Below are 25,208 nucleotides of genomic sequence, written 5' to 3' on the forward strand. Positions count from 1 at the left end.
CGCATCCGGAGCCTGTGCTCCGCGGCGGGAGAGGCCACAGCGGTGAGAGGCCCACGTACCGCAAAAAAAAAAATAATAATAAAAAATAAAATAAATAAAATAAAATAAATAAAAAATCAACGAGGGGTTTGGGGGATTCTAGGATGGAATGCACACCATGTGAAAAGAATGTACTGCTACAAGCATATGATATAATCTCAAACAGTATCCAGGATACCAGAATATATAAAGAACTCTTAAAACTCAACAACAAAAAGACAAACAACTCAATTTAAAAATGGAAGTATTTTTAGGACTTGCATACACATTTCAGCAAAGAAGATGTAAAAATAGCCAGTAAGCACATGAAAAGATGTTCAACATTGTTAGTCGTTAGAGAAATGCAAATCAAAACCACAGTGAGAGACCACAATAGAAAAATAACAAGTATTAGCAAGGATGTGGAGAAACTGGAACTCTTGTACACTGCTGATAGGAATATAAAATGGTACAGCTAGTCTGGAAAACAGTTTGGCAGATTCTAAAATTTATATGGAAAGGCAAAAGGTTTAGAATAGCCAAAACAATCTGGAAAAGAACAAAGTTGGAAAAATGACACTATCTGATTTCAAGAGTTACTATAAAGGTACAGAAATGACAGTGCAGTATCTGTAAAGAACAGACACACAACTCAACATAGAACACAGTCAAAAAATAAACTCACACCATCCAGATTTTTGAAAAAGGTGCAAAGGTAATGCAGTGGAAAAGGATAGCTTTTTCAACAAATGGGGCTGGAAGAACTGGATATCCATATGTAAAAACAATGAACTTGGGTCCATACTTCACACCATACACACAAAAAATTAACTCAAAATAGAACACAGACCTAAATACAATACCCAAAACTATAAAACTCCAAAAGAAAACCTTGGAGAAAATCTCTGTGAACTAAGGTTAAGCAGATTTCTTTTTTTTTTTTGCAGTTTATTTTATTTTTTGAAAGTTTATATACTTCATTTATAGTTATTATAAAATGTTAGCTATACTCCCCATGTTGTACAATATATACTTGCAGCTGTTTTTCTATTTAGTAGTTTGTACCTCTTAATCCTCTACCGCTTTTTGCCCCTCTTCCTTTCCCTCTCCCCACTGGTAACCACTAGTTTGTTCTCTATGAGTCTGCTTCTTTTTTGTTATACAGGTTAGGCAAAGATTTCTCAGCTGTAACCAAAAGCACAATCCATAAAAGAACAAACTGATAAATCAACTTCATCAAAACTAAAAACCTGTGCAAAAGACACTGTTATTGAAAAGACAAGCCATAGATTAAGAGAAACTCTTTGCAAAGCATGTATCTGATAAAGGACTTGTGTCTAAAAAAAGTAAACATTGCTCAACACTCAACAATAAAAAATTTTTTAAAGATGCAAAGACTTCAACAGATGCTTAACTAAAAATGATATACAGATGATAAAAAAAGATGCTTAATAGTGTTAGTCATTAGGGGAATATCAATTAAAACCATAATGAGATATCGCTACACACACATCAGAATGGCTAAAATAAGAAATGCTGATAATACCAAATGCTGCCTAAGATGCGGAGAAACTGGGTAACCTGTGCACTACAGGTGGGAATGTGAAAGTGTGGCAATTCCTTATAAAACTTAACTCACATATTGCAGGTTGGGGGGCAACTGCACTTTTAGTCATCTATACAAGAGAAATGAAAACTTATATCCACACAAAAATCTACACACAAATGTTCACAGTAACTTTATTTATAACAGCCAATAACTGGAAATAACCAAATGTCCTTCAATGGGTACAAGGTTAAACAAATTGTAATACATCTGTATCATGGAATACTACTCAGTAATTAAAAGGAACAAATTTAATATACATAACAACTTGGAAGGATCACCAAGGAATTATACTGAGTGGAAAAGCCAATCTCAAAAGGTTAAATAGTACAATATATGACTCAATTTATATAACATTTTCTTAAAAATAAAATTATAGAGATAGAGAACAGATTAGTGGTTACCAGGAATTAGAGACTGGGGTAGGGAGGTGGGAGGGAAGTAGGGTGGCTATAAAGGGATTAATGAGATGGAACTTTGTGGTAATGAATAGTTCTGCATCTTGATTGAGGCAGTGGATACACGAACCTACACATGTGATAAAATTGCACAGAACTTACATGGGAAAAGAATCTAAAAAGAGTGGATATGTGTATATGTATAACTGATTCACTTTGCTGTACAGCAGAAACTAACACAACATTGTGAATCAATGACACTTCAATAAAAATTAATTTAAAAAAATTTTTTAAATTGTCCAGAACTACACATACACACAGAGAGTACATGTAAAAATGGTGACAAGTGAATGTTTGGTGGATTGTAGCAATGTCATTTTCCTGGTCTTGATATTATACTATAGTTATGCAAGAGTTTATCATTGGGAAAAATTGAGTAAAGGATACCCAGAAACTACCTCTCTGTATTTTTTGCAACATTCTGTAAATCTACAATTATTTCAATATGAAAAACTTTTTTCAATAGGCAAAAGACTTAGACACTTCACCAAAAAAGACATACAGATGGCAAAAAAGCCCATAAAAAGATGTTCAACAGCATTAGTCATTAGGGAAGTATAAAATAAAACCACAAGGAGATACTACTACACACCTATTAGAATGACTAAAATTAAAAAGACTGACCACACCAAAACATAGGTGAAAATGTGGAAATGTACATTTTCATTGCTAGTAAGGAATGTGAAATGATATATCCACTTTGGAAAACAGTTTATCAGTCTCTCAAAAAGTTAAACATACCTACCACATGATCCAACCATAGGTCCAAGGATAAAGGAAAAATGTGCCCACACAAAGACTTATACATGATGTTCACAGCAGCTTTATTTGTAAGCCAAAACAATCCAAGTCCATCAAGAGGTGAATGGATAAACAAAGTGTGGGATATGCATACAATGGAAACTACTCTCCAATAAGAATGAATGACCTGGGACCTCCCTGGTGATACAGTTGGTAAGACTCCACGCTCCCAATGCAGGGGGCCCAGGGTTCGATCCCTGGTCAGGGAACTAGATCCCACATGTCTCAACTAAAGATTCTGCATGCCGCAACCAAAAAAAAAAAGAAGGATCCTGCATGCCACAACGAAGATCCCGTGTGCCCCAAGTAAGACCCAACGCAAACAAATAAATAAATATTTTTTTTAAAAAAATGAATGACCTATTGATAGGCTCATTAACATGGATGAATCTCAAAATAACAATGTCAAACGAAAGAAATTAGACAAAAAAACTATATACTTCATGATTCCATTTATATCTTTTCTATCGTGATTTCAGTGGTTGTCTGGGAAAAGGGGAAAAGTGTGTGGGTGGGAATGATGACAAAGGACACATGGAAACTTTTGGGGTAATGGATATGTTCACTACCTTTAATGTGATGAAATTTCCATAGATATACATGTGTCAAAACTTGCCAAATTGTACACTTTAAACAAATAGTTTATTATTGAAGGGGATCAGAATATGCTACTCCAAAATATGCAACTTTGGCATAAGGATTATTTTAGCTGAAGTCAATTGAAAAACAGCAAACAGGAAGAACTCTCTGCCCTCTCCCCTTCTGCCCAAAAGCTGGGCATAAATTTCCCTTTATAAAGGTGTTCCCCTCTCCCATACCAGGAAGAGAACTACTCCTATCTGCATAACAAATCTTACAAAACAACCCTTATTTATCACACATTTCCTAGTCACCTACCCACAACTTACACCCCACCAGAAGTCCAAACCCCCTTTTTACTTTGTCTAGTCTCTTCTCCATACTTTATCACTCTTTGGTAAAACAGCATATAAGCCTCCCAGACTTTTCACAGTACCTGGTATATTTTATTAAAATGAATCATCTTTCCCCCTTCCCACCTCCAAATCTGTTTCTCCTATCACAGTTGACCAAAATTAGAAAAACAGAAATAATCCTAGTCTCCTTCCTCTCCTTAGTCAATTGATACCAGTCCTTTTGATTTCTTTCCCCTAAATCTATCTCAGCGTCACTCCCAACTTGCCATCTCCACTCCTCTGCCCATTATCATTTCTCAGAAACACTGCTCTTGCCTCCATTCCTGCCTTACTCAATCCATTATGCACAGTGTAGCAGAGAGATCTAAGCCACAAATCTGACATTCCTGCCCAGCTTGGAATCCTCTGACAGCTCCCTGTCTTCAATCTAAAATCCAAACTCCTCAATACAGTATAACAGGCTCTCCTTCTCCAGCCACATCTGGATATTATAGCCTGATCTTCAACCTTCCAAAATGAAAGGACCATGCTAACTTGTGTTTTTGGGAGTGGTCATTAATGCACCTGAAATGTATTTCCTACCCTATCTACCTAAGGCAAATCATCCTACTGGATTCAGGTCAATTGTAACCTCTTCTGTGACCTTTCAAAGTTAAACTCTTGTCATTTACACTCTCAGAGAACCTTCTCTGTACCTGTATTACTGCTGTATTTAATATACATCCACTCCAATAAACTGAATCATATTCATACATAATAATACTGACACAGTAAGTTTTTCTTTTAATTAATTAATTAATTTGTTTATCTTTGGCTGCATTGGGTCTTTGTTGCTGCATGCGGGCTTTCTCTAGTTTCGGTGAGCGGGGGCTACCCTTCATTGCGGTGCGCAGGCTTCTCACTGAAGTGGCTTCTCCTGTTGCAGAGCACGGCTCTAGGCGCACAGGCTTTAGTAGTTGCAGCACATGGGCTCAGTAGTTGTGGCTCGCGGGCTCTAGAGTGCAGGCTCAGTAGTTGTGGTGCACAGGCTTAGCTGCTCCGCGGCATGTGGGATCTTCCCGACCAGGGACAGAACCATGTCCCCTGCACTGGCAGGTGGATTCTTAACCACTGTACCACCAGGCAAGTCCCACTGCTACCATTTAAAAATGTCTAGAGCAGGCAAGAATAAGAAGCATCCCTCAAGCGGCCATTCTGAGCCAAAAGCAGAAAATCTAGTCACAGGAACACGTGTAATTTGTAAACCCTGGCTCAGACATGTTTGAGTCCATGTGCTTCACCATGAGTCTTGGTTTTACCAAATGAAAAACTATTTCTGTACTTAAACTCTTCCTGGGAGGAGAGAGGCAAGAGGAATAGTAGAAAGAGCCCAAGTCAGAAAACCTGGGTTCAAATCCCAACCCTTCTACTTTCTAGATGGTCAAATCTACCGTCATTTCTGCTTCCTCAGGTAAAATGGAAACAGTACCTTCCTCTTCAGGTTATCACGAGACTTAGAAATAATGTATATAAGAATAACTTGCACTTAAATAGGTAGTCAACAATACTGGATTAAATATTTACCTAACAACACACAAAAAAACGAACAGTTACAAACATGATCAAAATTATACACTGTGGGGCTTCCCTGGTGGCACAGTGATTGAGAGTCCGCCTGCCGATGCAGGGGACACGGGTTCGTACCCCGGTCTGGAAAGATCCCACATGCCGCGGAGCGGCTGGGCCCATGAGCCATGGCCGCTGAGCCTGTGCGTCTGGAGCCTGTGCTCCGCAACGGGAGAGGCCACAACAGTGAGAGGCCCGTGTACCGCAAAAAAAAAAAAAAAATTATAGGCTGTGCAAAAACAACTCTAGGATTTTCAAGCAGAAATTAAGCAATTTACTAGAGAAGAACAAAGACTAGGAGCCAGAGATCCTGGGTCTCTGTTTTGTAAATAACTAGTTAAATGACCCTGGGCAAACCATCCTGAACCTCAATTTCCTCTCTTATAAAATGAAAGAATTAAATTAACCTGAAATTATTCTGCGCCTTTTTTTTTTTTTTGCGGTACGCAGGCCTCTCACTGTTGTGGCCTCTCCCATTGCGGAGCACAGGCTCCAGATGCACAGGCTCAGCGGCCATGGCTCACGGGCCCAGCCACTCCGCAGCATGTGGGATCTTCCCGGACCGGGGCACGAACCCGTGTCTCCCGCATCGGCAGGCGGACTCTCAACCACTGCGCCACCAGGGAAGCCCTATTCTGTGCTTTTTAAGCAGTGTCACTCAGCTAGCAATAGATATGTATTTAGAACCCAGATCTAGTTCAGTACTACCTCAAAATAATGTTTCTAAATTGCCTCACAAAAGAAAAAGACTATGAAATAATATGTGGACGGCAGAGGCAGTTCAAACAAATGGGTAGAAGGAAAGATTTCATGTTAGGACTAAAAAGAGATAAATAAAACTAAAGATGATGAACTTGATACTAATGTACAGAGTAAGGGATATAAAAAAGGTAAAGCACAGGGGACTTCCCTGTTGGTGCAGTGGATAAGAATTTTCCTGCCAATGCAGGGGACATGGGTTCAATCCCTGGTCCGGGAAGACCCCACATGCCGTGAAGGAACTAAGCCTGCGAGCCACAACTACTGAGCCTGCGTGCTGCAACTACTGAAGCCCACACGCCTAGAGCCTATGCTCCGCAACAAGAGAAGCCACCGCAATGAGAAGCCTGTGCACTGCAACAAAGAGTAGCTGCCCCCGCTCGCTGCAACTAGAGAAAGCCTGCGTGCAGCAATGAAGACCCAACGCAGGCCAAAAAATAAAAAATAAAAAGGTAAAGCACAATGAGGAAAACGAGTGAAGAGGAGGCACGTTACAGACACAAGGGAGCAGGAATCAAAGATGATCTTAGCTGTGACTTTCAAAACTTATTTGGGGGGTTATAAAGTGTGAAGAAAAAACTACACAAATCCAAACAGGAGGTGACCAAGACTTGATTTTCGCCATAGAGCAGAGAAAGGGGAAGACATGACTCATTTTCAGGAAGTGGCATAATTTATCAACCAACTAATCCAATAAAAAGACAGCAATAGGGGCTTCCCTGGTGGTGCAGTGGTTAAGAATCTGCCTGCCAATGCAGGGGACAAGGGTTGGAGCCCTGGTCCGGGAAGATCCCACATGCCACGGAGCAACTAAGCCCGTGCACCACAACTACTGAGCCTGTGCTCTAGACCCTCCAAGCCACAACTACTGAAGCCCGCACGCCTAAAGCCCGTGCTCCGCAACAAGAGAAGCCACTGCAATGAGAAGCCCATGCACAGCAATGAAGAGCAGCCCCCGCTCGCTGCAACTAGAGAAAGCCCGCATGCAGCAACGAAGACCCAATGCAGGCATTAATTAATTAATTAATTAATTAAAAGACAGCAATAAGCTAATTCAATAAAAAATAATTTTTTAACTGAAGTATAGTTGATTTACAATGTTGTGCCAACCTTATAGCAAAGTGACTCAGTTTTACATACGTATACACATTCTTTTTATAACATTCTTTTCCATTATGGTTTATCCCAGGAGACTGGATATAGTTCCCTGTGCTATACAGTAGGACCTTGTTGTTTATCCAGTCTAAATGTAACAGTTCGCATCTATCAAGCCCGAATTCCCAGTCCATCCCTCTCCCTCCCTGCCTCGGCAACCACAATAAAAAATAATTTAAAAAAAATGTATTAAAGAACTACAGACATGGGAAATATGGTTGAGTAACAAGAACTTGTCAATGACCTAATAGTTTTAATATAATCAGAACTATGAAACCATCTCCTAGAGCTCTGGTTTTCAAACTGAAGGTAGTGATCTATTAGTAAGACATGACCAACAATGTTTTAAAATAATGAAAAAGAAAATGTGAGGGTAATGCCAGAGTAAAGGTAAATGGTACTTTACTGAAACTTCTATCTCAGTTTTCTGTGTATAAACATGTATGTGTGTGCTGGCTCAAAACATAAAATGTATTTCTTACTCTGCATCATGGTCTAAAGATTTCAAAACTCTGCATTACAGAAATTTTCAAACATAAAGAGGAACTTCCCTGGTGGCGCAGGGGATAAGACTCCACGCTCCCAATGCAGAGGGACTGGGTTTGATCCCTGGTCAGGGAACTAGATCCCACATGCATGCCTCAACTAAGAGTTTGCATGTTACAACTAAGGAGCCCTCGAGCCGCAACTATGAAGCCCACCTGCCACAACTAAGACCTGGTGCAAACAAATAAATAAATGAATAAATATTTTAAAAAGAAAACAAAATAGAGAGTATAGTATAATGAGTTCCCATACATTTATCATCTACCTTCAATAATTTCTGAATGCCATTCTTTATTGAACAACCTTTACTAAAAGGAAGTAAAAACTCTAAGGAAGTGTTGATGGCAGACGAAATATCAAGTTTCCTTAAAATGCTTATACAGCAATAAAAAAATTAAAAAGTAACATTTAGATAAAACTTTCTATATTTTCCCCAAAGACTTTCCTTATATAAAGGACAAGGTTAAAACTTGTATTCCTTTAGTATTCAATATGATTCACAAAATGTAAGATATAAATTTCAGATCTTCTTTGCTCTGAAATGTTTACAAATCAAAAGGATTTATATATGTGATATTTTTGTGACTTAATCTCTACTAATTATACAGTAAGATTAAAAATCTAATCTTAAAATTAAGATCGAGTTCTCTAGTTTCATTTCATCATAAATTTAAAAGTTTAAGAGATTGACAATACTTAATAAACATTAGGGGACTTCCCTGGTGGCGCAGTGGTTAAGAATCCTCCTGCCAACGTGGGGGACACGGGTTCGAGCCCTGGTCCGGGAGGATCCCACATGCCGCGGAGCAACTAAGCCCGTGTGCCACAACTACTGAAGCCTGCGCGCCTAGAGCCTGCGCTCCACAACAAGAGAAGCCACCGCAGTGAGAAGCCCGCGCACCACAACGAAGAGTAGCCCCCGCTCTCTGCAACTAGAGAAAAGCCCGCACGCAGCAATGAAGACCCAACAGAGCCAAAAATAAATAAATAAATAAATTTTAAATAAATAAATAAATAAATAAAACTCACAAACTGTCCATTAAAGTGTTCTGGCCAATGATGGAAAAAAATGTTTTTCAAAATATTTTTACATGTGATATAAGTCAACATTATTGAAAAAAGTTATAATTTCAAAGCTCATATAATCCTACCTATTTTCTAATTAAACAGCAAAGCTGATGAAAATTTAATACAAAATTAAGAAATATAAAAATTTTAAGACACTGAAAACATATTTTAAAATATTAAAAATCTCACCTGCTTCTGAAACATAAGACATATGGAAACTGTACATTTTGTAGGAAAATGAAGCCTTCAAGTTACTTCTCCAGTGTACCTGAGACTTTCAGGCTTTCATAAAGATGTACTTCCCTTACACACAGGAATACCAATATGTTAACTAGAAATGTCCCAACGATTAAATGTCAGCTATCAATTCACAGACAATTCATACAACATTCTGCTTAAATATTACAGGTCTAATTTTTCCTTTCTTCTCAAGTTTACCGAATTCAGGCAAACAGGTGAGAGTCATGCAATATAATTATATAAACATTACCAGAAATGCTGAAATATATGCAGACTCATGCTATGTTTGAGCTAAAATTATGGCTGTTAAAAAAGCTTGCTACTGCTTGTGACTCTCCTAAGCCTCACCGAACAAACTCACTCCTCTTAAATTCCACTGTTACTTGAACCTCATATGGCATGCCTGGGCAAATTTGATGACTTGGATTTTGTTTTAGAAGCCAGGCTTACTGCCAAGTCTGCTGTGTCTACTCCCCTGACCCACCAGGACAGCTTTAGACAACACCTCCCTTATTTATGTTACTGCTGTGAGCAGTCAAACTACTGCTTACTATCAAATGAGGCTCAACCTACTCAGGTTTCCTAACTCTCAGGAGTAATGCAATTGACTTCAATATATTCTGGCTTTCTCAACCCCACCTCTTACTTAAAATAAAACATCACCATATTGAATCACCAACTACTCAATTCTAAGAAGGAAAGTAAAGGGCGTTAAACTTCACAATCAATAACACAACTAATTATCTTCTCTTAAAATATTCCATTTTATATATTAGTATTTTATTTATTACTTTTTCTGAAGAACAACAAACTCCACAATTTCTAACCAAAAATGTCCTCATGATCACACTTCATTGAAAAAATAAATACAGAGCAAGACACAAAAGCAGAGTTTGGGATATACTTCAATAAAAATACGGTAATTTTAGGTGAGGTTTACTGGTTGCCACAGAAAGGCAAGTCATAATAAGAAGTTGATTCTACAATTTACCTTAAGTTAATATCTCAAATGCCATTAAATACTTAAGATTCAGGCCTTACTAGACCCCCACAATTTCTTAGCAATGTACATAATGCCAACTTTTAATTTTCATATCATCTAATAAAACTACAGTATTACCTCTACTAATAGTTTAGAATATATGCCAAAATATCCCTTCTGTATTGGCAAATGGGAAAATCTAAGAAAGCACAGGTATAGCAATGTTCTTATAATGATAAAGTTTTAACAAAACAGTATGACATTGAAATTTTTTCCTCAATTTTTCCCCATACTCACTAAAACACATTTATTCACTAATCTCCATCACAAAATTCTGCTAATACCCTTAGGAGCATCCTCTACCCCTATCAGGAAAAGTGTCAAGGAAACAGAATATTATATTATTTTTCCAAGTGAAATGGTGAAATGTTTATCACTGACTCAATCACTTATACATTCTCACTGCATTCGAGTCTTAAAAAAAAGCTGACCTATGGTATGAAAGTAAGGTTCAGCAGTAATCAAATCTTCCTTTAAGTATCTAATGTGCCGTGCAAACACACCATTAATTTCTACAGGAAACCATACAAGCAACTTCTCTTTTTTCATACTGATTTAAATATCCAATTATACTTAGTATGGTTAGCAAATTAACCATCCTTCACACCATACTTAGTAACAACTTAATTCAAGAAAGTAGAAAAACGTAATTAAAAGCAAGTGACCTTCAGTACTTATGTTTAGTAAGATATGAGAAAGAAGGTAACATTGAAAATAGAATTAAGAGGAAAAAATAAAAATATCTAAGACAAATATTCCAACTCATCTAAGAAAGGTTTAAAAGACAGGATCTCTCATCTGCCCCTACTCTCTAAATGTTTTAGTTTAGTATAGGAAAAAGGTCTAGGAAATAGGAGGAAATAAAAAAATAATCTATCGTCAGTTTTTGTGTGCTTTTAAAAAAATGTTAACCACCATCACTTAATGAGTACCACTGGGCCAAGGACTGTGCTAAGAGCTTTAAATATATTAGCTCATTTAAAACAAGATAAAACAAAACCACTGAGTATAAATTATCAATAAAAACCAAAAAATGAGAAAATGAAATTATCTAAAAGACAGTAAATTATAAAGAACAGAATCAGATGTCCAAGCACTAAACAAAGTAGAACACTACAGATTAAAGATTAGGACAATGATCTAGAAAAAGTTCCTCAACTTCATTTTTTTTTTTTTTAACTTCATTTTTAAAATTTTTTTTTAAAATTGTTTTTCCTCAACTTTATGTGAAAAAGGTGTATACTAAACTGGTATCTGATAAAACTACACTTATCATAAAGTAACTTTCTTACAAAAATACATATTGTATCTAAGATATTTCTCCCCTTTCAAAAAGCAGCAGGAGATAAGACATAGCACACCCTCCTCCCAGTGACTCTCATTCAGGACAAAAAAGTCAATGTTTAGTAATGAACAAACTCTGAGAATGAAACTTTGAATTTGAAACACAAAGATTATTACAACATCAAACTAAATTAGAGATACACAATCAATACACTAGAGCACCAGCAACTGCCCTTTATAATGGCAAAATATAATGGCAAATAATATTAATGAAATACATTAAACACTTACCAATTTTATATTCTCTATTTCCTATTGAGGTAGCTCTTCATTTTGAAACTAGGTATTAAGTAAAAGAAATGTAAACATAGTATTTTGATTCATTATTAACTGGAAAAAAATCAGTTAACACTGTCCTATTTTAAAAAAAAGCTAAAGACTAGGATCTTAAACTTTCTTTAATGGAAAAATCTCAAAACACCTTGGTAAGCAATAAACTTAAAAAGTCAGTTACTGGCGATGTATGTTTATGTATAGCTCATTCACTTTGTTATACAGCAGAAACTAACACACCACTGTAAAGCAATTATACTGCAATAAAGATGTTAAAAAAAAGTCACAACAGGGCTTCCTCCCTGGTGGCCGCGGAGTGGCTGGGCCCGTGAGCCATGGCCGCTGAGCCTGCGCGTCCGGAGCCTGTGCTCTGCAACGGGAGAGGCCACAACAGCGAGAGACCCGCGTACCACAAAAAAAAAAAAAAAAAAAAAAAGTCACAACATGTTGAACTTATCAAGTGTCAAATCATCTAATTTGTACTTTAACAAGCTTGCTTAGGATATTCACTAAATTCAGCCCCTTGGCTTGTTCTCAGTCTCCACCATCACCCCCCACCTCCAAATATTTTTCAAAAATCTTCTGTATGGAAATTTAGATGTGATACAAGTACTCTTAAGCCTTGAGAGAGAAGGAAAACCTGCAGCCCAAAATTACCAAGATCTGCTGTCTTACGGAATTGACCAATAAAAGTCAAAGAACTGAAACAAGTCTCATAAACTTCCCCTACCACCAAAAAACAACAAAAAAACCGTTAAGGACTGACTCAAAACTTAAGTGGTACTTTTTCATTAACTGAACAAATACTGGATGCCTACTATGTTAAACGCACTGTGCTAGGCATCTATGAACAAGATACAGACATTATCAATGCCCTCACAGAATGTTCTGCTTCAGTGAGGAAGAGAATTCAGAAACAAGTAAACTCACTGATATGACCCAATACTGATCTGAATCCTAGTAAGCAATTTTACTCTCATGGCCCGCTTTACTTCATCTTACCATCCTAAATGTAGGTCAGTTAATCCACTTAGTTCCTTCAAACTACACACTCATAATTATGCATAGTAAAATGAAATCAGGGACTTCCCTGGTGGTGCAGTGGCTGAGAATCCGCCTGCCAATGCAGGGGACACAGGTTTGATCCCTGGTCCCAGAAGATCCCACAAGCGGCGGAGCAACTAAGCCAGTGCGCCACAACTACTGAGCCTGCACTCTAGAGCCCACGAGCCACAACTACTGAGCCCAAGTGGCCACAACTACCGAAGCCCGTGCGCCTACAGCCCGTGCTCCACAACAACAGAAGCTACCGCAATGAGAAGCCTGCCAAAAATAAATAAGTAAAATTTTTTAAAAAGAAATGGATTTATTTAAAAAATGAAATTAATTTTGTGGACAAATAACTTTGAAACCTTAGTTTTGAATAGCACATCCTTTTCAATAGAATTTAAAAATTAGCTGCTAGGTGTTCATAGCAGCACTATTTACAATAGCCTAAAGGTAGAAACAGCTCATGTCCTGTCCATCCATGGATGAATAAACAAGTTGGAGTATATATACAATAGAACGTGATTCCGTCATTAAAAAAGAATGACGGGGCTTCCCTGGTGGCGCAGTGGTTGAGAGTCTGCCTGCCGATGCAGGGGACAAGGGTTCGTGCCCCGGTCCGGGAAGATCCCACATGCCGCGGAGCGGCTGGGCCCGTGAGCCATGGCTGCTGAGTCTGCGGGTCCGCAGCCTGTGCTCCACAACGGGAGAGGCCACAACGATGAGATGCCCGCGTACCGGGAAAAAAAAAAAAAAAGAATGACGTACTGCGATGCTCTGCAGCATGGATGAACCACAAAAACACTATGCTAAGTGAAAGAAGCCAGACACAAAAGGTCACATATGTATGATTCCATTTATATGAAATATCCAGAATAGGTAAATCCATAGAGACAGATCCCAGATTAGAGATTCGGCTGCCAGGGACCTGAAGGGGAAAAGGGAGAATGAGGAGCAACTGCTTAGTGGGTTTGGGATTTCCTTTTGGGGTGATGAAAATGTGTTGAAATTAGATGTGGTGACTGCACAACACTGGGAATGCACTAAATGCCACTGAATCATTCAATTAAAAATGGTTTATGTCATGTGTATTTCAACCTAATTTTTTTTAATTTACCAAAAATAGCTACTAGAGGAGATATGAGGATATATGTATATGTATAGCTGATTCACTTTGTTATACAGCAGAAACTAACACACCACTGTAAAGCAATTACACTCCAATAAAAATGTTAAAAAAAAATAGACTACTTTAAAGTGGACTTTTTGTCACAAATAAAACTGCTCAAGTTTAACTTTGGGAAAATCAGTTGTAAATCAAGTTTCAAACCTTAACTCCTCTAGACCCATTTAATATCAAAATGTTTTTTAGGGGTTTTATGGCAAAAATCATTCCTTAAATAGCTGTATGCATAGCATTTAAATGTTATTTAATGTTTTGGATGTACATACAACTCCTACTTGATAATCCTTTATTACTCATATGTTTGGTTAACATCTTTATTGATCATATATTTGGTATTTAATGTGCTCTAATCAAGTTTGTGCCCAATAAAGGTTTGCTGACATCATCAACTGTTTATCTTCTTTATAATGAAAATACTCATTCAAACAAGATTTTATTTTGCTAAATCCCCATAATTTAAGTACAATTCAATGCAACCTTCTCCACCAACGCCACTCTCCCCCCGTTTCTACCTCTATTATAAGCTGCACCACCATTCAGTCAGCCTAGTAGCACAGTTATTTGGGTTATGTGCCCCCCATTCCATTTCCCAAGCTCCTTGAGGGGCCTCAGTTCTTTCTGCATCCATCATAACACTACCTAACACTACCTTGAGCATAATAGGTACTCAAATGATGTCAGTGGAATTGAAAAAAACGCAGCCAACAAATAACTACTGTAAATTATTTACTATGTTGAGAAAGACATCTAACATATAAAGACTAACAGGGCTGATAATACAATACAAATACTTCCCAGAGAATCCTTATGCCATACGTTCAGATATTTTTCAGTGCAACCCTACAGAACAGTCTATTGAACATCAATATGAACATAAAGTAATTCACCTAACACCGGAAAAAATAAAAGGGGATTAGTCTTATCCATCTCCCTTTTGAAGTTCACCTGCATAAGTAATAAGGAAACTGAACTTAATGAACCACAGTATTCCAAACCAGGTCACAGGAGAGTCCCCAACCATCCTGTTCCTATTTCCTGATTGGTCTGACCTCCAAACATTATGGTGCCCAGCTTTTCACGCTCTCTTTAAAACCCAACTCATGATCTCCTTTAAAACATCTTCCGAGGTGAGTTTTTTCTTAAAAACTGACTTCCAGAACTTTCTAGGAAAATTACAAACACGGCACCCCACTTTTAAATATCTTCCGAAACACTTAGCTCAAAAAGAAAGAAACCCAGTTTTCGGAAAAGTCCCGTTATAGTTACACTTCGAATTAAATGTGGGCCATTAACTTGCACAAGTGGAAGTTAACACTACAGCGTAACTCTCCTAGCAGAGTAGGTTTAAACAGACATGTGCACGAATTTTAGAGAGCTCCTGCACTTCCAGAATGCGCATCTTTCAAATGAAGACTGCTTTTAAAACCTAGAATAGATGAAAAACCAAACCTGCTTACACTTCACAGGGACATTTCCTCCGCACCACGCTGGCAAAGCAGCAACAACCAGACGCCACCTGGGCAGCGACCCCGACCCTCGGCCTCCAAACCTCGGGCGTCCACTGGCCGCAGGCGTCCCGGAGTCCAGTTCCCCACTAGTTTGCTTCCAGCCTAGCCCGCGGCCACTTCCACGTCGCTGCGACCCACACGCCTCCTCAGCGGTTTAAATACGCTCTTCACTCACCCCCCGCCCCACACACACATACACACGTTACCACTCACACACACACACACACACACACACACGATGTTACCAGACATCACCACACACACACACACACACACACACACACACAAAAAAAAAAACACACACACACACCGCCCCACACACACACACACACACACACACGATGTTACCAGACCCGGGACAACCAAGGGACCAGGCAGGGAGGGGGCGAGCTCTTGCGAGCGAGAAGAGCTGACGCTCCTCGTTCCCGCCCCGCCCGGCACCCACCTGCAGGCCGCGAGACCGGGGGCGGCGGTGGCGGCGCCCCGTCCTCGCCAAAGACGAGTTTAAAGTCGAGCTCGTCGTGGGCGCCACAGTTTGCAGTAGTCATCGGCGTGGCCCAGGGTGCTGCGGCTCCTCCTCAGGCGGCGGCGGCGGCGGCGGCTCCTCAGCGCCGCTTCATGCCGGGCCGCGCCGGCCAGGAGGTTGCAGCTCCGCAGCAAACTTTCCGGGCGGGGACCGCGACGTCGAGCGTTCCGTTCCGAACTCTAAAACTGGCCGCGCGCCGAACCGCACCAGGAGCCGCCACCACTGCCAGTCGTCGATGCCCAAGCTGCCACGGTCGCCTTAGACGATATTCTCCGCCCCCCTACAGCGGCCGCTACCGGCGCGCTCCCGCGCCGTGCCGCGAGGCCGGTCCCGCCCCCTACCGCGCGCCCATCTGACCCGGCCGCCCATAGGCCACTGGCGCCGCGGACGAGCCCGATGGCCCCGCCCCCTCACCGGCCTACCGCGTGACTCCCTCTCCAGGATAAGGAAGTCACGTGAATATGGAGAGCCAGCTAGCCCTACTACCTCTTGGGAGTCGTAGTTTGCATCAACTCCTTCTAAGCCAGGACCCGGTACCAGGGTGTGAGGTCGATAGCCCTCTAATTATATTGAGGGGCCCACCACCGGCCAGTCAGAGATCGCTTGCCTTATTAGACAGACCCCACGTTGGGGAAGGGGCGCCAAGAGCCTTGGGGTTAAGGGTGCGGTGACACGCAGCTGCAGTGTTATTCCTGCCTGGCTGGGTTTGGGGAAAGTAAAAGCGCCCCGGAGGGTTACGTGGACATCACTCACTCCCTCACTCCTTTACCCCAGCCTTAATGGCGGAGTCTCGAGAAGGCTGGGACTGGGTCGGGCTTCCAGCTAAGGTGGGGCGGAGCCGGAGGAAACCTGGGTTGCGCAATGAGGCCCAAGTCTGAGCTACCAGTCGCTGCAGACCCACCCTTGCGGGGCGGGGCCCGCGCTTTGCTGGCTGAGCCTTTGTCTGCTCGCCGTCAGCCGGCCTGGCAGCTGCTCCTTCGAGGACAGCCGGCGCATTCGAGGCCTCGGCAAAGCCCCCGGGGCAGGGTCTGTCCCTGCTATAAGTCAGGCCGACTGAACGGGAAAACCCCGTCGTGAACTCGCACCATTCAACGGGCTCTGTGACCTCTGCGTCCCGGCGCACATCGGTTAAAGCGGGAGGGATTGTGTTACCCAAACTGAGTGGCTGTTAGGGGGGAGGAAATGACACTGCGTCAGAACAGTTTCACGCTCTGCCCCTCCCCAGCGGGCCTGTCTTGCCTGGAGACTACCCAAGGTGCCTCCTCCTGGGCCCTGGGGTGGAGGCCTGGCCCAGGGACGCTGAGCCTGGCTTGTTTACTTAGGGCTCCTCCAAAGCACAGGGTGGACGGAGAGCTGGAAGAGGTGGCGGTGACCAACTCCTCTAGCTCTAGGCTGCGAAGGGCACAGCATCCCTAGAAGTGTGTTGCCAGAGGAACCAAGTTGCTATGTCTCAGAAACTCGGGTGCAGGTGCAAGAGCCCAGGCACATCCCACGCTGTCCACAAAAGCCGCTGGAAGAGGGCAAGGTGGAGCACCCTCCAGAGATGTCTCAATATGTGGACTGACAACCTGAGGTACCAGGGAGCCCTAGGTAAAGCCCAACTAGGCCTAGGGTCAGGAGGGCAGGGAACATACAGAGCCGTTGACACGTTTATCTTGGATTGGTTCACCCCTGAGGTCAGAAAACTTTTCCTGCCCTGTGCTCTGTACCCATACCTGTGCTGGACCTGGGGAGGCAGATAAATTAATCTCCCTTCAGGCATCAGGGAGAGGAGGCAAGCAAATCTATAATCACTGTGCAAAGAGATTAGGGCTGTGCCAAGAGCTCAGAGAAGGCTTATAATCTCCCAGGCTGCAGGCGTCCACAAGGCTAAGTAAGAATTGGAGAGATGGGCAAGAAGTGAGAAAGATGGTTCCAGGCAGAGAACAGATTTCCAAAGACTTGGAGACCAGAGAGTACATGCAGTGAACAGAAGCCAAAGGTAAAGCCAGATGAAGGGGCAGGATACTGCAAGCCACTGCAAGGTATCTGGACTTTATCCTGAGTGCAGGAGGGAGCCACAAAAGGGTTTCCAGCAGGAGACTTCCATGTTCAGAATTCTGAATCTCTGGATTGGAGTGGGGGAGGGGAAGGTTAGAGGCAGAAGGAGATAACAGTAGTCAAGGAGAGGGAGCAAATGGTATTAAGTGGGTGAAATAGCCTTCCAATAAGCAGTCCTGCCTTCAAAGGATATCCAACCTTGAGGGCCTAAGCGTGGAATTTAGAGCCCAAACTCCACACTAACTTTACAACTTTCGGCCCCAGGCAGATGGTTGGTCTGCCAATTGGTACTACATGTAACATGACCCTTAGTATAGTAAAAGGCCCCAGAAGCTTAGCCAGCTCACCTCTCCTCCTCATAAAACGATGCAGTTTTGGGATGTGTGCCCCCTACCACCCTCCCACAATACCTTTCAGGTTATCATCTGGATGGAGAAAATGGACCTTCATCTAACTCCTCTGCCCTCGACACATGACTTTACCTGAACCAGGGGCTCAGCCAGCCAGGCCAGGGGGGAAGGCAAGAGGGAGATCATGGGCCCGTCAGCCCCACCACTGGGAGGGGACCAGAGAAGCTATAGGTGGCTTGAAAAATTCACCCATTCATCAAATGCTTAGCGATGCATCTGTGTTCCCAGCTACCATGCACCTGGAGAACACTTAAAAGGGCTCATGTCTTGGGGAAGGTTTCTGCTCTGGAGGAAACTGAGAACCCTAACCTGGAGTGATGAGGGCTGAGGCAGGGGGTGGGCACCAACTGCAGGAAGAGTGTTACCACCTTCGTAAGAAAGGCAGCAGTGGCTGGGAGCTCTGCAGGCTGTGACGAATCAATACATAGACATCAGTATACAAACTCTCTCCACCCCTTTTCCTTAGCCAGGTCCAGGACCTCCCCCATAAGCTCCTAGTCAGGTCAGCTCCAAAGCTCTATTAGGTGGCAGGAGGCCATCTGACTCACCTCCAGCCTTCTGAGAGCCCTGTGAAACCAGGAGGCCCAGGGACCCAGTGCAACAGATAGAACCCCAGACTTGGCCAGGCTGGTGGACAAGGACTGTGTGGGTCCCCTCTCCCTCCTGTGTGCATGCCAGCCAGGCTTGAGACTGAGGAAAACCATCCCTTTCATCAGCTGCCACAGGCCTGGCCCTGAATTCTCATCGCTGAAGGCTCTCCTGTGGCCTCTTGAGCCATGGAATGGTACAGCTTAGCTCAGTCCAGCCCCCCTTGTTCCACATTAGGGCAAATAGGAGCCTTGGAGGAAAGTCAGAGTTTAAAAAAGTTCCTCCTCTCCATGGCACACATCCCCCCAACACAAGCTCTTGTTTGATTTTTCCTCTGTGCCTGCTCCCTACCCCCATGCCCAGGCTGGCCAGAGGGGACACAAGGAGTGCCCTTGAGCAGTTCTCAATCTGGGCAGAGGCGATATGACCAGTCAACTACAATCGAAGAAAGTTAGTTGCTGAAGTCAGCACATGGTGCTGAGAAGACAGGGTCAGCACTTTGTCCTCAAGCGCTAGGCTGAGGAGTTTGGACTTGATCCAGGGGGCAACTGAGAGCCATGGAGGAGTTCTGAGCAGGAGTGACACCTGGAAGGACTGAGTATGCAGGACTGCAGGGGCAAGAGATGACCCACCCATCTTTGCACCAAGTCCAATCTGCTTGCTGTGGCCTTCGGAAGACCTGCCATCCTCTCCAGCCTTGTCCCTCCCTCTTGTGCTCATATCAAAACCATGTGTCCCCAAAATATGATGAGCTAGGAGGAAGTCCTCAATCAGGGTGGCTGGAATGGATGGATAAGTATGGTGGTTACCAGACCAGAGAGGGATTTGGGCATCTAAGTGGCCTGAGTTTAATGTGGGCATGATGAGAACAGTGGGTGGAGCTTTCAGACCTGACTGGGCCCTCCCAGTTGGTCCCAGCTCTTAGGCAGGTCTCTCTGAGACCAGGGCAGGCATCACTGAGGTGTGCTAAAGCGAGACCATTTGAGGGCCAACATATTCAACCAGGATTTTGCCAGACGTCCTCAGTCAAGGAACACACACTAGCCCCTCCCCACCTGCTCCCCTGTGACTAACCCTTTCCCCACTACTTTTCCTGCGCCTTCAAAGTCCCCACACTCTAAACTCTATCTTAGCGACTGACCTCTACCCCTGCCTTTCCTTCCCCATAGCCCAGAAATGAATGTGACCCCTCCAGAGAAGGGGCTTGCCCAGGGAAACCACACTGGTGGGAGAAGAGGTCTGAGGACAGAGCCCAACCCCAACAGGGAAGTGGATCTTAAGACTTCGTACCTGGCCCACACAGGGTCCTCCCACAAGTTCTGACTAGCTCAGGATGCCTGAGGGGTCCACTGGGGCCTCTCTGTCTGTCCTGTTCCAATTGGGGTATGAGGAAAGGCAAAGGGGACATTTTGACTGAAACAGTTTTTTGTAAGAAAAATCAAATAAATTGTGCCTAAAGTTTGATGGCTGAGACTGAACCAAGCCTCAGTCTCTCTCCTGGGTGGGGCTCCGTCTCTGGAAGCACTGGTCTGGGAAGTTAGTTAGGGCAGCCTCGGTATGGAGTGACCCCATTAGCTGCACAGTGCCGCTATCATAGGGCGAGACTATCCTCCAGCCAGCCTCGAGCAGGAAGAGGACAGCTGATCCCACTCAGAGAAGGGCCCTTGGGCCCAGCAAGAACTAGAAGTGACTTGCCCAAGGTCAAAGAGTGATGGGCTCTGGGAGGCCACTGGTATTGGTATCCTTATCTGCAAAAAGAAGAGCAAGTGTGGGTTCATGGAGGGGCTGCTCCGGGACTGAGACAGGGGCCTTACCTGCCCAACCCCTGATTCAGGTCATCAGGGCTGGGGGTACTGACTGGCACAGGGGCCTGACCCTGAGTAGATGGGAGAAACAAGGCCTTGGCCCAGAGGGGAATCCCCCGCTCCTCACAGAGCTTTGAAAAGGGGAGGAAAAGCAGCATGTTTACAGCTGAGGAAGCAGAGGCGGTGCTGGGCAGGGACCTTTGGTCAGAACGCCCCTCCCAGTAAGTGGGCGGCGGTGGTGGGGGGGGGAGGCCCCATAAGATGTGGTAGCTGTTTGTTTGCTTCTCACTGCCAGAAGGAAATTAAAGAGAATCTGCCACTTCCTTCCGGCCCGAACGGGATGGTGGGGGCGGAAGGGGGGGTGGGCAGTGGCATGGGCGGGCAATCACAAGGGCCCCAAATTGCTGCCATCAGCAGCCTCCAGTGTCCTCTGCTCAGAGCAGGCACCTCACAGGTCTGAGCTCTAGCTGGGGTCAGACCCAGCACCCCCCCTCACCTGAGCTGGTCCCTTATTAGCGCACCAGATACCCTAATCAATTCCCCAGACTCCATATCACCTCTCATCAGGAAAGCCAACTGACGGCCAGTACCTCAGGTTTACCATCAGGAGAATGGGCTTCTTGGACTTTCCTGGCTCAACTCAAGTCCAGTGAGCATTAAAGGTGATAACCAACCCACCACCTCCATCTAGACTCGTAAGGATGGGTAGGAGAAATGTTTTAGAAAGCCCCAGCTCTGCACAGAGGGTGGAAGCAGAATAATTATGCCAGGACATCTGTCCATGTGTAAAGGTGCCAGGCTGAAGCAACCAGCCATGGGTAAGGGTGAAGGGTGTCTTTATTGCACTGTACCAATGTCAGGTTGGGGAGGTGCCACCTGAAAAGCTCCTGTTTTCAAAGAAAATACTGAGGTCACTGGGAACTTGGCTCTGCTACTCAGACCCACCAAAGGAGATGGGCACTCTGGGGATCCCTTGGCCTGTGCTCCAGGCTGCTGGCCCAGGCCAGAACCTCGTAATTCCTGTCAGCAGTGGCAGCAAATTGTCCAGTGGCACCTGGCTGATGCTCTGCACCCATAGCCATCCTAGGGCCAGGCCCAGGGAGGGGCTGACTAGGGTAGGGACGGTAGTCACCAGCCTTCCAGGGGGCTCTCTTTACCACTTGCCAAGGCTAAAAAGGGCTTCTTGCACAGCTCCCCAGGCATGACTGGCTCCTGAGCTCTGGGGTCCCCAGTGTCTTGGTCAGGGGCCTCCCGCTTGCGCTTGTGCAAGGAGGGGCCCTCCTCACGCAGCCGACCCTCAGGGAGGCCCTGGCTCCGCAGACAGACGATGGCTGCAGCCTGCTCCGCCAGTTTCTTGGACTTGTCCCTAGGCAGACGAGGCATGGGGCAATAAGGCAGGGAGACAGGCAGACTCGTTACAGGACTAGAGTCTGGGAGGCCTGACTCTACACGCCCTTGGCAGAGATTCTGACAAAACTAGGGAAGGGGTCATCACTCAGGGATGCCACTGCCCAGGTACACCATCCCCCTAACCCTCCCAGGCCAATGCGAGGATCAGGCCCTGTTGACAAGCCTCATGCCCACTGATAAGGAAACTCACCACAAGGTGGACTGGTACTTTTGTTCAGCAACAGTGACAACAGAACAGAAGAGGCGATCCAGGGGCCGTTGAACCTGGTACAGAGAGTGCAAAGGAATCAGGGATGGCTGCATGAGAGCAAGAGGGCCAAGCCCTGGAGGGAAGTACTTCCCACCTAAATCAAATGAAGGCTACCTGTATCACATGCTCCTCCCCAGCAGAAGTGCCTAGTGCATCTTCCAGGGAAGAAACGTAGATACACAAACAGTGAGTGACATCCCAGTGTGTCAGGAGTTCTGTCATGGACCTAAGCAAAGGTCCGTCAGAGCCCTTAGCTGCATCTGACTATGGAGCTTCCTCCTACTGACATCTGGGTGGGCCAGGTCCCCCAAAATGAGAAGGAGTTCACCAGATGGCAAAGCGGTGAAAGGGGACAAGGACTGGGGCAAAGAAGGTACACCTGGCAGAGCAACCAGGTGATGTGGCAGACAGAGAGCTGAGTGGATGTGACCTGAAGCAGAAAGACACATGGGGGTCTCGTGCTCTGGGCTGAGGTAGTAGGGCTTGATCCCAAAGGTGCTGAGGAGCTGATGAGGACGTGAGCAAGGGGGACAGAAGCAAATTCGTTTTGGAAAAGTCACTCTGGCAGAAGGGAACCCAAGGCCCAGAAGATACAAGCTTGGAGGTCAGAAGGCCAGTCCAAAAGAGACTAGGCAACCTAAACAGGCCATGGGGACCAAAGAAAGTGAAGCAAGACCGTCTCAAAGTTTCCCCTGAGGGGCCCCAGACGTGGGGCCCAATTCTGTGCCCCATTGGCTGAGGCCTGATCCAAAAACATGTCAGTCTAACTTTTAGGTTTGAACGTCCTTCCTAAGCCAATTGGCCCTCTCCAGAGAAGTCTCTCCTGCCTAAGCAATGCCACTGGAAGGGACTCGCTGAAGCAGCCTCTTACTTAGGCCTCTAGTTCAGTTTTATGAAAGTGGCCAGAACTACACAACAGGTCCACTGTCAAAGGGAAGGAGCTAGAAGGCCAAGAAGGCAAAGCCAGGCTCCAGCCAAGCAGTCTGGAGTGCACGTACGAGCTGTGGGTGGACTGGGGGTGGCGGCACTAGCTGTGGGAGTGCTGTGGGCTGGATGCAGGGCAGGCCACAGGCAGGAACTCACCGTTTCATACACAGGCTGTGCCAACTTCTCCCTCCGGCACCACTCCAGCAGGCACATCTTGGGGGTGATCTGGGGTGAGTATGCTCTCCTAGGGAAGGAGGGAAAGATGTCAGGGCCCACCTACCATGAGAACTCCATTCCTCAGCAGGGGCCCTACTCAGTTCCTGGTAGGAGCTGCAGGAATGAGACAGCAAACTCCTGCCTTAGGACTCCTGCACCTATTCCCTTGAGCTCCCATTTCTGTCCCACCAGTGGCTTGGGGCCTCAATTCTACCTAAAGGGAAGATGGGCTTCAGTTGTTTGGGGAATTGGAATGGGAAGTGAACTCCAGCACTCTGAGCTCCAGCCTGGAAAACAGCCTTCAACAGCCAAGAAGGAAGGTACAATTTGCCTCTCAAGACAACATCAGGAGGGAGTGGGTGGGAGTGGGGACACAGGTAGCCATACAGTGGTCTCAGGATCTAGCTCAGGGCCCACCCTGATTATGTCCACCAAGTGTCAGGGTGATCCGCTGCTGCCTTGGGCACAGTGGACTCCAGTTTCAGAGTCAGGCCATGTTCTAGCTTCCCACCAGGAGCTCTCCCTGGATATGACTGCCCAACAGCTGTGCTTACATCCCTCCTCCCAAGACTCTGCCAGACAAGACTGACTCCTGGTCTGGGCCTGGGGACCCCAGAAAGGTTCAGATTCCAGATCGCAGAGACAAGGATGAGGGCCCCATTCAAAGCTGAGTCACAGTCTGAGGCAATAACTGGCCTGAGGCTATTTCTGCCTAGAGAGGGCACCACGGGGCTAGCGAGGAGCAGTGAGGGTAGGCTGCTTAGGCAGGTGAGGGTTCAGGTCCTGCTGCTATTCTGGAGCTCCCTGCAGGCAGCTAATTCCTGAGGGCCAAGGAGAAAACACAGACTTTGAGGAACAGAGGGGACAAGTCTCCCCAGCCTGAGTTGTGGGAAGGGGTGGGTCAGGAAAAAGGTATAGTTTAGTCACCCTTGGGAAAGCATGTGCAACCCTGACAGCACTGCCTGGGCTTTCAGCGACTGTCTTCTCCAAAGTGCCTTCTTTGGGTTGCTGAAAACTGAGAACAAGCATCCAAACCAAGGAGATGTGTGGTCCCTAAGCTTGGCATTAACCATGGACGGCAGCCAGCTTGCTGGCCCAGTCAGACCTGAGGACACTGGCCCTGGCCCAAGCTGAGGCCGAGCTGGAGACCTACCGGTCAAACTTGACAGCCATCTTAATGATACCAGAGGTATCTTCAGCTGGCTCCTCCACCTCCTCTGGGCTCCTGGCCAAGAGTTTGGCCCGCCGGGCGTCCAGCTCTCGTGTGGTCTCCTCATAGAAGGCACCAAGGCCAAAGGCCTCACTATGAAGGGACAAGCAGAGTAGGGGAAGCCCCTTAGTGGAGCCAGCATTCAGGAAACTACTGTAGGAGCCCAGGGCCCCACCACTGAGAAATGCCCCCCACATATACCCAAACACCACCAGGGCCTAGCCATCAGAAGGTG

General features: G+C 44.9%; 2 protein-coding genes across 11 annotated transcripts in view; both read right to left on the reverse strand.

Annotated features, from left to right (window-relative positions):
* The window catches only part of NFATC3 (nuclear factor of activated T cells 3), a 124,190-nt gene extending 107,696 nt beyond the window's left edge, over window positions 1–16,494 (reverse strand). For 3 of the 5 annotated variants that reach the window (XR_003001652.1, XR_003001653.1, XM_024733828.1), the window contains exon 1: window positions 16,037–16,480. Coding sequence is in view for 3 of the 5 variants with exons in the window: in XM_024733828.1 (XP_024589596.1) it covers window positions 16,037–16,139 (103 nt within the window). In the remaining 2 variants the exon portion in view is untranslated. Of the gene's footprint in view, window positions 1–16,036 lie in introns of all 5 variants that reach the window. The other 2 variants (XM_024733820.1, XM_024733846.1) reach the window with 2 other exon arrangements.
* A 5,244-nt stretch (window positions 16,495–21,738) lies between these two features.
* DUS2 (dihydrouridine synthase 2) overlaps window positions 21,739–25,208 on the reverse strand; it is a 40,496-nt gene continuing 37,026 nt past the window's right edge. For 3 of the 6 annotated variants that reach the window (XM_024733353.1, XM_024733344.1, XM_024733362.1), the window contains 4 exons: window positions 24,917–25,066; window positions 23,704–23,791; window positions 22,561–22,634; window positions 22,089–22,326 (listed from right to left, as the gene is read on the reverse strand). In XM_024733353.1, the coding sequence (XP_024589121.1) occupies window positions 22,089–22,326; window positions 22,561–22,634; window positions 23,704–23,791; window positions 24,917–25,066 (550 nt within the window). Of the gene's footprint in view, window positions 22,327–22,560; window positions 22,635–23,703; window positions 23,792–24,916; window positions 25,067–25,208 lie in introns of all 6 variants that reach the window. The other 3 variants (XM_024733370.1, XM_024733377.1, XM_024733337.1) reach the window with 2 other exon arrangements.

The sequence above is a fragment of the Neophocaena asiaeorientalis genome, unplaced genomic scaffold (genome assembly GCF_003031525.2).
Source record: "Neophocaena asiaeorientalis asiaeorientalis breed wild unplaced genomic scaffold, Neophocaena_asiaeorientalis_V1.1 scaffold90, whole genome shotgun sequence".
Lineage (NCBI taxonomy): Eukaryota > Metazoa > Chordata > Mammalia > Artiodactyla > Phocoenidae > Neophocaena > Neophocaena asiaeorientalis.